Source organism: Phyllobates terribilis, unplaced genomic scaffold (genome assembly GCF_046119375.1).
Source record: "Phyllobates terribilis strain yellow unplaced genomic scaffold, ASM4611937v1 Scaffold_5__5_contigs__length_657084704, whole genome shotgun sequence".
Lineage (NCBI taxonomy): Eukaryota > Metazoa > Chordata > Amphibia > Anura > Dendrobatidae > Phyllobates > Phyllobates terribilis.
This window is the reverse complement of record NW_027362765.1, coordinates 66,987,387-67,000,129: the sequence shown is the minus strand read 5'-3', so window position 1 is coordinate 67,000,129 and position 12,743 is coordinate 66,987,387. Positions and strand designations below refer to the sequence as shown.

General features: G+C 41.6%; 1 protein-coding gene across 1 annotated transcript in view; it reads left to right on the top strand.

Moving 5' to 3' along the window:
• Positions 1–11,112, top strand: part of LOC141270730 (uncharacterized) — a 60,432-nt gene extending 49,320 nt beyond the window's left edge. The window contains exon 7 of the mRNA XM_073680826.1: positions 9,498–11,112. Within this exon, the coding sequence (XP_073536927.1) occupies positions 9,498–10,900 (1,403 nt within the window). The 3' untranslated portion in view covers positions 10,901–11,112. The remainder of the gene's footprint in view (positions 1–9,497) is intronic.
• Positions 11,113–12,743: the final 1,631 nt, after the last annotated feature.

Genomic DNA, 12,743 nt, shown 5'->3' with positions numbered 1-12,743 from the left:
AGGGTTATACTACATTTAGAAAGGACAGGAAAGACAGAAAAGGTGGAGGGGTGTGTATTTTCGGAAGATCCAACTTAAAACCTGTGATCAATGACAACATTGGGGGGAGCTGCAACAATGTAAAGTCAGTCTGGGTTAATGTACATGGAGATGGCCATAATGGAAAGCTTTTAATTAAAGTTTGTACAAGCCTCCTAATACAGCTGAACTGGTAGAGGACGAAATGCTGGAACAAATTAAAAAGGCAGCAAATAATAATAAGGTTCTTATTATGGGAGATTTTAACTATCCAGATATCCAATGGGACATAGGAGTGTCCAGTTGTGCTAAAAGCTGCACGTTTTTATCCACAGTTCAGGACAATTACCTCTCTTAGCTGGTAGATGAACCAACCAGGGGAGGTAATCTGCTGGATCTTGTCAAATAGACCAGATACTGTTTCAGATCTACATGTCCAGGAACATTTGGGAAACAGCGACCATAATATGGTAAGTTTCAATGTAATATTCAATAAAACATTTCAAAAAGGAAATGCAAAAACCTGGAACTTTAGGAAAGCTGATTTCAACAAATTAAGGGAAGAGCTTAATCGTGTAGACTGGGACCATGTCATGGTAACTGGGGATACCAAACGTAAATGGAGCATGTTTAAGGAATTGCTACTAGAATCCTGTAGAAAATGTATACCCTCTGGTAATAAAATGTCCAGGAATAAAAAGAAACCATTGTGGATAAATAAGACAAAGTTTAATAAGACAATAACAAAGGGCATTCAAAATCTTGAAGGCCGAGAATACCGAAATAGCATTTCAGGAGTATAAAGACCTAAATAAGAAATGTAAAAAAGAAATCAAGGTAGCAAAATTATCTACAGAGCAACAAATCGCCAGCGACATTAAAATAAATCCCCAAATTTTTTATACATACATCAATGCCAGAAAAGAAAAAATCAGATGACAAAGAAAAGGCTGAGATATTAAACAGGCACTTTTCATCCATATTCACCAACAAACCGTCCGTTCCAGGGGTCTTTCGACAGGGCAAAAATCAAAGTTCACCACATAAACTAGTTATATTAACACAAAAAGAAGTACCCCTGCGTCTGAGCAAATTAAACATTGACAAATCCCCCGGCCCAGATGGTATTCATCCATGGGTACTGAGGGAATTAAGCTCAGTAATTGACAAACTGCTGTATCTCATATTCTTAGACTCTCTGGTAACAGGGGTAGTGCCACAGGATTGGAGGATAGCCGATGTGTTACCGATATTTAAGAAAGGTAAGAAGGTGGATCCAGGTAACTATCGTCCAATAAGTCTGACATCAATAGTGTGCAAAGTTTTTGAGGGCATCATAAGAGATGACCTGCAGAGTTAGATCGCAGAGAATAATATAATAAATGATAATCAGCATGGATTCATGAAAAATAGGTCATGTCTAACCAACATGTTGGGGTTCTATGAGGCGGTAAGTGCAAATCTGGATGTAAGTAATGCGGCGGATGTGAGTAATACAGCGGATGTGATTTATCTGGAAATTGCAAAGGCATTTGATACTGTACCACATAGCAGCCTTATACTGAAGCTACAGAAGCAAGGACTTGTGGGAACTATATGCAGATGGGTAAGGAATTGGCTAAATGATAGGAAGCAAAGAGTCGTCATAAATGGTACGTTCTCTAAATGGGATATAGTCAGCAGTGGGGTGCCACAGGGGTCTGTGCTAGGACCGATTCTTTTTAACCTCTTTATTAATGACCTTGGGGATGGGATTAAGAGTAAACTGTCAGTTTTTGCTGATGACACCAAACTATGTAGGATATTAAAATCTGATCTTGACATTACAATATTGCAGAATGATCTGGATAAGATGTCTGAATGGGCAAACACCTGGCAGATGAGGTTTAATGTAGATAAATGTAGAGTAATGCACCTAGGACAGAGTAATCCTATTGCTACATACACATTAAATGGGAGTATACTCAGGACTACAGAACAGGAGAAGGATTTGGGTATTCTGGTTACAAGTAAGCTGAGCAGCAGTACTCAATGTCAAGCAGCAGCCGCAAAAGCAAATAAGATTTTAGGATGTATAAAAAGAGAAATAAAATCCCGCGATCCCAACATATTGTTACCACTTTATAAATCATTGGTGAGGCCACATCTGAAATATGGGATCCAGTTTTGTGCTCCACATTTTAAAAAGGATATTCAGAAGTTAGTCAGTCCAAAGACGGGCAACTAGATTATTACAAGTGATGGAAGGGATCTCCTATGATGAGAGGTTGGAAAAGTTGAGCTTGTTTAGCTTAGAAAAACGACGCCTCAGAGGGAATCTCATTTACATGTATAAATTATGTATGTGGTCAGTAGAAAGGACGGCACATGACTTATTCCTTCCACAGACCATACTAAGGACCAGGGGGCACTCATTACGGGTGGAAGAAAGGCGATTCCGCCACCTAAACAGGAAAGGGTTGTTTACAGTCAGAGCAGTCAGACTGTGGAATTCCCTACCACAAGAAGTAGTAATGGTAGACACTATAACAGCTTTCAAAAAAGGGCTGGACGATTTCCTTGATACACATAACATTGTGGGCTACAGTTAAATTACACAAAATATTACACCTATAGTAGTACATTTAATACGATAATAGTAATTACATAACTACGCTGCTCAAATAAATAAAGGGAACACTCAAATAACACATCTTAGATCTGAATGAATGAAATATTTTCATTGAATACTTTGTTCTGTACAAAGTTGAATGTGCTGACAACAAAATCACACAAAAATCATCAATGGAAATCAAATTTATTAACCAATGGAGGCCTCGATTTGGAGCCACCCCCAAAATTAAAGTGGAAAAACACTACAGGCTGATCCAACTTTGATGTAATGTCCTTAAAACAAGTCATAATGAGGCTCCGTATTGTATGTGGCCTCCACGTGCCTGTATGACCTCCCTACAATGCCTGGGCATGCTCCTGATGAGGTTGCGGATGGTCTCCTGTGGGATCTCCTCCCAGACCTGGACTAAACCTCCGCCAACTCCTGGACAGTCTGTGGTGCAACGTGACATTGGTGGATGGAGCGAGACATGATGTCCCAGATGTGCTCAATCGGATTCAGGTCTGGGGAACGGGCGGGCCAGTCCATAGCTTCAGTGTCTACATCTTGCAGGAACTGCTGACACACTCTAGCCACATGAGGTCTGGCATTGTCCTGCATTAGGAGGAACCCAGGGCCAACCGCATCAGCATATGGTCTCACAAGGGGTCTGAGGATCTCATCTCGGTACCTAATGGCAGTCAGGCTACCTCTGGCGAGCACATGGATGGCTGTGCGGCCCTCCAAAGAAATGCCACCCCACACCATTACTGACCCACTGCCAAACCGGTCATGCTGAAGGATGTTGCAGGCAGCAGATCGCTCTCCACGGCGTCTCCAGACTCTGTCACGTCTGTCACATGTGCTCAGTGTGAACCTGCTTTCATCTGTGAAGAGCACAGAGCGCTAGTGGCGCCTTTGCCAATCCTGGTGTTCTGTGTCAAATGCAAAGCGTCCTGCATGGTGTTGGGCTGTGAACACAACCCCCATCTGTGGACGTCGGGCCCTCATACCTTCCTCATGGAGTCGGTTTCTAACCTTTTGTGCAGACACATGCACATTTGTGGCCTGCTGGAGGTCATTTTGCAGGGCTCTGGCAGTGCTCCTCCTGTTCCTCCTTGCACAAAGGATGAGGTAACGGTCCTGCTGCTGGGCTGTTGCCCTCCTATGGCTCCCTCCACATCTCCTGGTATCTGCTCCATGCTCTGGACACTGTGCTGACAGACACAACTACACTTCTTGCCACAGCTCGCCTTGATGTGCCATCCTGGATGAACTGCACTATCTGAGCAACTTCTATGGGTTGTACTGTAGACACCGCCTCATGCTACTGTACCTCTAGGAGTGAGAGGAATGGCAAAATGAAAAAGTGACCAAAACAACAGCCAAAAAGGTTGAGAACAGAGAAATGGTCTGTGGTCACCGCCTGCAGAACCACTCCTTTATAGGGGGTATCTTGCTAATTGCCTATCATTTCTACCAGTTGTCTGTTCCATTTGCACAACAGCAGGAGAAATTGATCCACAATCAGTGTTGCTTCATAACTGGACCGGTAGATTTCACAGAAGTGTCATTGACTTGAAGTTACATTGTGTTGTTTAAGTGTTCCCTTTATTTTTTTGAGCAGTGTAGTATCATAATTAGGTTTGATCCAGGGTTCTAGGACTGATCGCCTTTTTTCGGGGTCAAGAAGGAATTTTTTCCCCGTGATGCAAATTGGCTGAATGTGTCCTGGGGTTTTTGCCTTCTTCTGGATTAACAGATTTAGGCATAGGTATTTTAGGAATACCATTATTAGAATCACAAGAGTAATACAAAATATACAGTAAAACTAATTAAAAAATCATATAAATTATAAATGGGTTCATTTTGAATTGTGGTAGTGCAGCAATAATAAAAATGGTAATAATGCATTTGCCAGGCCTAGTCCCAGTAAGTTAGTATGTTAGTGTAGGGAGTACAATTGGGGGAGAAAGGTTGGACTGGATGGACCTAGGTCTTTATTCAACCTACGTTACTTTGTTACTATGTTTGCCCCATGGAGAGAGGCTTTTAAAGGGAACCTGCAAGCGATTAATGCTACCCAACCCACGGGCAGCATGAATCGCATTTGCAGTGAGATGTATTATCTTCTAAAACACTGAAGCGTTTCAGAGAATATTATACTTTAAAGATTTCCTCCGCTAGAGACCTGTCAATCACCTGGTGCAGTGCTGGGAGAAGCCAGCCAGGGGTGAGCCCGATCTTCTAGTTATATTTTCTCTGAAACACTGCAGTGTTTCAGAGAATTATAATACTTAGCTACAATCATTCAGCCAGGATGCGAATCATGCTGTCCGTGGGTTGGGCAGCATGAACCGCCTGACAAGTTCCCTTTAACTTTTAGTCATCAGCAATACATATAGGAGCAAATCAAAGCCTCAAAAATATATGAAACAGTAGCATACCACTAATGGTGCTAGATCACAAGGCCACTATGGAGCCCTTGAGTTCAGCCTCTGATATTAAGGGGCTTCAGTAGTGGCAAAATTACTTTGTAAGTGCCACAATACATGGGAGGTATGACTTTCTACATCAATGCCTATGCACTGTGTCCAAAATGATTTTACAAAATATTTTTTTTCTTGGTGGGGACCCCATTAGAACTTTTGCTATGGGGCCCCATAATTTCTATGTACACCCCTTAGTGCAGGCAAAACAAAGTAAACCATTCAAATAACGGCACTTCAGTAATAGTCTATGACACTCAGGCTGGATAGCATCCATACCAACTTAGTCTGGAGACACCACACAGGAGGCCTTCTTACATTTGGTGAAAACTTCACAATTTTTAAATTTCTAATTCTTATTTCATTTCCCACATGTCTACTTTACATCAGCACAGTTTTTGAAACATTAGCTAAGGGGACTGAGTGTAAGGCCATGATGCCTTTTTAATATTTGTCCAGTAAATCCCAATTTTTCTAAAATAGACCGCATTAATCCCCAGTGCACTCTATTGAAAGCCTTCTCTACATCCAGAGATAGGAGCAGAGAAGGCGTTCAGTGTTTTTCTATAAGCGAGACCAGGTTAATAGTTCTTCTAGTGGAGTCAGAGGCTTTGGTTTCGTCAGTGAAAGACATCTGGTCGGAGTGAACCACACTGGGGTAAATTTTTGTTGTTATATATTACAAGGGTCTCCCTTTATAATTACATACCTGATGCTGCCTGTATGAATATAGCCACATCACGTATATCTAGGGTGCCAACCTCCGCAGCTAGGCAGTACCAGCCAAGGTATTGATCTAGGGTTCCACAGGTTATTATTTTGGTGTTGCCTGGGACTTTGATACCATTCAGTATCTCTGACCTAGATATACTGCAGGTCTTTTGCATTCATATATCACATTATCTTGGACATCTCTTCACCATTGATTAATTGTGTATGTCAGCTGTAGGTCACCCAGACATATTACCTTATATAGGAATTTTTACTGGACCTTTTTTTTTGTGCTTTTAATAGAATTTAATAAATAATAGTTTTAAGGGTATATATGTTCACCATTCAGTGCAATGAGGCAACCATAGACCAATGCTATAGCTCACGGGAAGGTCATTCTGTATTCTTGTGTGCGCTTCTGTCTCTGCTTGAGGTCACTGTTTGAATTCTCATAAAAAGCACGGAGTTTGAGGCTGGATGCAGATGGCCAACTCAAAAATAGTGACAGTCGTGTTTGCGGACAGACTTGCTTGGCTTCGTGTGCACCTCTAGATTTGTATTGTGGATGGGTGCAAGAACGGTCTTCTTTTGCATGCAATATCTTAATTGTTACGGTCGCGCCCGGACTGACTGGCGTGAGCGTGATTAGTGATCCCACTGTACCATGAACCGAGGAGTGCCTAGAGGGGCGTAACTAAGTATCAACCCGATCCGACCAAGGTCGCAAGTCGGATAACGACTCCGTGAACCAAGGAGGAACCGAGCAGAGGGACCAGGTGCTACACCAGGTCAGACCCCGGTCACAGCTGTTGACCCACACCGGAGAATGCAGGAACTGGCAGGTTAGGCTGGCATACAGACAGGTGGGTATTGGCAGGCATGGCTGGTATGCAGACAGGGAGGGTACTGGTAAGCACGGCTGGTGTGCAGACAGGTGGGGTACTAGCAAGCACGGCTGGAGTGCGGACAGGTGGGTACTAGCAGGTTGGAGCGCAAGCTGGATAGAGTCCAGTACAGACTGAGAGACAGGAACAGAGCCGCAGATGCGGTAGACAAGTAAAGTAAAGCAAAACCGCTGGAGCGGAGGACAAGGCAGAGCAGAAGTAAACCGCAGGTGCGGTGAACAAGGCAGAGCGGAGGGGAACCGCCGGAGCGGTGAGCAAGGCAGAGCAGAAGGGAACCGCCGGAGCGGTAAGCAAGGCAGAGCAAAACCGCAGATACGGTAGACAAGCTGAGCAGAGCAAAACCCGCAGATGCGGTTGACAAGGAAAGCAGAGCAAAAAACCGCAGACGTGGAGAAAAAGCAGAGCGGAGCTAAACCGCAGGTGCGGTAGACAAGGCAGAGCAGAAAGGAACCGCAGGAGCGGTGGACAAGGCAGAGCAGAGCAGGGCTGACTAAGCAGGCAGAGAGGACAGGGCTCTGTTCCATGGAACAGATAGGCAAATACAAAAAGATGGCTAAACACAGAAGGTAGATACAGAGGAAGGGAAAAGAGACCAGCAGAACCAGATACACACAAGGTACTTACAATGAAGTAGCTAGTGGACACAAAACTCACAAACAGAAGTACAGAGACTACGAGTTGGAGCTAGGTGCAGGTTCAGACAATGCAGGAAAAGCGGGGGGGTACGGACATAAAGACAAAACAAGTAACAGGCTAAGAGACAGTTCAGACAGGAACTGATACTGCAACGAGATACAGGAACGAGCCTGGGTATACAGCCCCCAGAGAAGGCGGAAACGGACAAGAAGTCACAGGTAACAAGTCTGGGAATGCAGCCCCCAGAGAGGCGGGAACAGACTAGAAGTCAGAGGTAACAGGACAGGACCTTGCAATACAGTTGCAAAGAACAAACTGAGTGAAGGTGTTGCTCAGGCACCTCCTTCTGGGTGGAGGGGGTTTAAATATCCAGTGCCTCACAGCAATAGGCTGGAGATGCATTAGGGGTGTGCCCACAGCTGCTATAAGAATCAGGAAGTAACCGGGCCGCCGCCCTAAGCAGACAGTCAAGAGGCATGCGCACAGCAAGAACTGGAGCACGGCTTGCAGGCTGGACTGATGGGAAAGATTGCTGTCTTGCATGGTGGGAGGTGGTGCACCATGCAAGCATGCCACCAGGGATGTTACATTGATCCATTAATTGGACCAGAAAAGAGTAAAGATTAGCAAATCAGTTTGATACAAACAGAATTTCTGTAGAATTTTAGATGAGTCTCTCTTGTCTAGGCAAATGTGAACAATTTTGATTTGTGTGAATCACCATTTTTCGCTTTGCAGATGATTGCATCTTCCACAGAAGGTTCCTGTGACCACAGGTGTGGACACGTGGGTTTTCCCATTATGCCTTGCCGCTATCACATTGCAAGGTGTAGTGTAACAAATTAGGATAAAATATCACAGCCTTTATAAAAGCTGAGGCAGGGAATGCTATCCTCATTTTAAGTGGTTCTGGATAGTGAGGGGACATCACAGCTCAGCAATAGAAATTGGAAGAGTAAGCCCTAAAACATTTGACAAATACTTCAGAAAGTCTGTGTTGTACCACTGCAGCAGAGAAAGACGATGAGTGTAGTATTCTGTGAATAATCTAGAGATTAAGTTGACCAACAGACGAAAAGGGTAGAGTTGTGCCAGCAGCAGAATCAGTGAGATTGACCTGGGATATAGTGTTGATGGGCTGGCATCTTGTTTTGCTTCATTTGAGTTACAATTTATTTTAAAAAAATTATTCATGCCTTAGAAAGCAGCAAGCCAACACAATATTTGTCAAAGAAAATAAAATCTAAACTTGGTGTCAGTCTAAGAAAATGGGCTTAGAAAATGTGCTTGTCACAAGCGACCGACTGTACCGAATTTCTCCATTTCTTTTGTTTTAATTTTTGTGAAAATACTAAATAAAATTGACCAAAATCCAGACTTAGAACTGTAACAATCCACCTCAGTAAATGATGTGTATGTCATCATTTTTTTAACTCCTGTTTTGCTAGTCAAATTTCACATACATATATATCTCACCAATACAACTGTAATAGCTGAGTTTTCGGACATGCACCTTCTTAGCTTTATTTGTCTTTTTTTTGAGAAGCAAAGACTATTTTGTTAAAAAAAAGAACAAATAAATTTTAAAAATCCAGACATTTAACTGTGCATGTCTGTTCTTGTACACCTGTTTACTAGTTTATTTTGATTCCCCTACACGCGACACCAAATACAGCAGCATTTTGTTTCTGGTTTAGTTACATTAATAAAAATATATATAAAAAAACTTACTTTTTATCCAAAGCCATGACTTGTGTACATGACCAATCTCCTCCAATGTTCTTTTCTATGTGCTATAGTGCTTGCAACTGTCAGAGAATATATCAGATGGAAACACCTAATAAAAGTTATTACATATCCCTTTTATGAGTTCCTCTGAGCATGTAACTGGAACAGATTCATGACAGACACAGTGAAAAATGAGCTGAAAATATGGCTATAATAGAGAAGTGAAAGTTGAAAGGACATAATCTGGTTGACTACCACTGTAATCTCAGTCCCTCTTTAGTGGATTACTGTCTTAGTCTGTCAATATTTGAATTGTATTACATGTTGCATGGAAATACTATAAAGTATATAATAATATAAATAGTAATATTCCAATGTAATGTTACTGACACACAATATCATTTTTATTCTTGGCAGATGACTGTACCAGAATCTCAGAGGGGCGTCTGATATTCTCTGATAATACTTGTGAAGAACATGTCATTATACCGTATACACCTCAAGACGTTCTCAGAAAAAATCTGTCATCTGATCCTCATCAACGGGTTCTTTTTTCTGTTTCATCAAAAACAAATATGCAAAACAAGAGTCAGAGAAGGGCTGTTAACCATGAAATAGCTCACATAAGGGAGAAACCATTTTCATGTTCAGAATGTGGGAAATGTTTTAATCGGAAAACACATCTTGTTGCACATCAGGTAATACACACAGGGGAAAAGCCATTTTCATGTTCAGAATGTGGAAAATGTTTTACGACAAAATCATGTCTTGGTAGACATCAGATAATACACACAGGGGAGAAGTCATTTTCATGTTCAGAATGTGGGAAATGTTTTAAAATGAAATCATGTCTTGTTAGACATCAGATAATACACAGTGGGGTGAAGCCATTTTCATGTTCAGAATGTGGGAAATGTTTTAATCGGAAAACACAGCTTGTTGCACATCTGAAAAATCCCACAGGGGAGAAGCCATTTTCTTGTTCAGAATGTGGGAAATGTTTTACACAAAGAACATGTCTTGTTACTCATCAGAGAACTCACATGACTCACACAGGAGAGAAGCCATTTTCATGTTCAGAATGTGGAAAACATTATAGAAAGAAATCCGAACTTTTTAAACATCACAGAATTCACACTGGAGAGAAACCATTTTTTTGTTCAGAATGTGGGAAATGTTTTACACACAAATCAAATTTTGTTATACATCAGAAAATTCACACAGGAGAGAAACCATTTTCATGTTCAGAATGTGGGAAATGTTATAGTGAGAAATACAAACTTCTAACACATCAGAGAATTCACACAGGAGAGAAACCATTTTCTTGTTCAGAATGTGGGAAATGTTTTATACAGAAATCAAATTTTGTTATACATCAGAGAGTTCATACAGGGGAGAAACCATTTTCATGTTCAGAATGTGGAAAATGTTTTATAGAGAAAGCAAGACTCGTTGCACATCAGAGAACTCACACAGGAGAGAAGCCATTTTCATGTTTAGAATGTGGGAAATGTTTTATAGAAAGATCAAGTCTTGTTGCACATCAGAGAACTCACACAGGGGAGAAACCATTTTCATGTTCAGAATGTGGGAAATGTTTTACAGATAAATCCGGTCTTGTTAAACATCAAAAAATTCACACAGGGGAGAAACCATTTTCATGTTCAGAATGTGGGAAATGTTTTACATATAAACCAAGACTTGTTACACATCAGCTAAATCACACAGGGCAGAAACCATTTTCATGTTCAGAATGTGGGAAATGTTTTAATTGGAAAGGAAGTCTTGTAACACATCTAAAAACTCACACAGGAAAGTAGGCATTTTCTTTTCAAATTCATAGTTTTATTGATTTTTGTAACCGCATAATATAACAAGCAGAAAATCAAAGTCTGGAAGAGGAAGAACAGAAAAAATGGATATATAGACTTCATTGCATAAAGCATCAAAGCATGAAATAAAGTATGAATAAAGAGAGATAATGGCACAAATACCATGAAATCGATGAAGTATATCGATAAGCAAGATGCTTAAAAAGGTTGTCCAGTACGATAATGTTTTTTTTTGTTTTCTGTTCATAAATCTTATGTGCCTCTCAATACATCCATTGTGTTATTTTAGCAATGTTACCTTTTATCATTTTCTAGCAGCACGTTCTCGTGACTGGCTGCAGCTCTGATGGGGTTAATCGACAACTTCCCCTGTCCTTGCTTCCTGTGTTCTATTACTACAAGTTCAATCATGCATTGCAGTGACCTGTAAGCCAGCACCTATCACACCCACTGCAAAACCCTCTCTGCCCTCCTTCCTCTATCTTCAATCTTCTACTTCTTATTGTGAGAATGCAAGCTAGTGATGGACCGTCCGGTTCTTTTTGGTGATCTGGCTCTGCTCCTCAAAAAGAGTCGGCTCTTTTGGATCCTAAATGGATCCCTATTAAATATCTGTTCGCAATAGGTGAACACATATTTAAGATGACGTTAATGTGGCCGAAACCCAGCTCGCCCGAGGCCAAAACTCCGCTTACTTGCAGTTAACCAATTAAATTGTTCAGTGGGTGGAGTTAAGTACGCCAAACACCGCAATTTTGCGCGCACACGTCCTGTGTATTTGCATATACATACATAACTATAGAGACATATGTAGAGTGATATCCTTGCATATTATATATGCATACTAAAATATATATATACACTGTGAAATATTTCAGAAAGAGGAAAAAATAAAAGCTTGGGAGTGTCTGCTGACATCATTCTGATTGGCAGCCGGATCCCCACTGCCTTACTGGCAGAGCCGGCTGTCAATCAGTATGGCATCGGCAGTCACGCCTAGTCGGCAGGGCGGGAAAGAAGCCACTGCTCTGTCGATGTGAATCGCCAGCAGCAGCAGTCAGTGACTGATCGGTGCCAGGCAAAACAGGCAGGTAGGTAGCAACTACCAACTGCCTTTTAGTGCTTAGGTACTTTAATGAAGAGGATATCCCCTTTAATAAATAAAAAAAATAGCTAAACTAGTGCATTTAATTTTGTATTTAAAAATAATTAATTATATAATGAATAATTATTAATGCAAAAAATAAATTGTGGCACCTACCTTTTAAGACTAGGCACAAAAGTGGCATATTTTTATGGACTGTCCTGGAATTTCTGGACAGTTAGCAACCTTGGACACCAGGCGGAGGAAGGTGTGGAATCTGGATACAGGCCGCACTTTGTCCAGGTCTGATGTATGTACTGTAGCTGTATACTCATCTTTGTACTATAGATTTGAGTTACTGCAAATTATGTCCTCATCCTTGGCTAAAAATTGCTAAGAGGAGTATTTTTACCCCTCTATAAAATATTTAGCGTGATTTGTGGAAGAGCCTGTTCTATGGAATAGTGGTGGTACTGGCAGTCATACCCTCATCGTTTTGTCTCATATGACCTCTACACCTGATCAGGCTGTATTGGCCACATGGAAAGCTAAGTTGCCACCGAAGGCAGGGATACACCAGTGAGAGCCATTCAGAGAATTTAGTGGCTTTCTCTGGGGCGCCGGCTGCCATCATTCAAAGCAGGGAGCCGGCTCTTTGTCTCGGAACATTTTGCATCCGACCCATCACTCATGCAAGTACCTACTTCTGAGAGTGACAGATCACTTCACCAAGCACTGCACAACCAG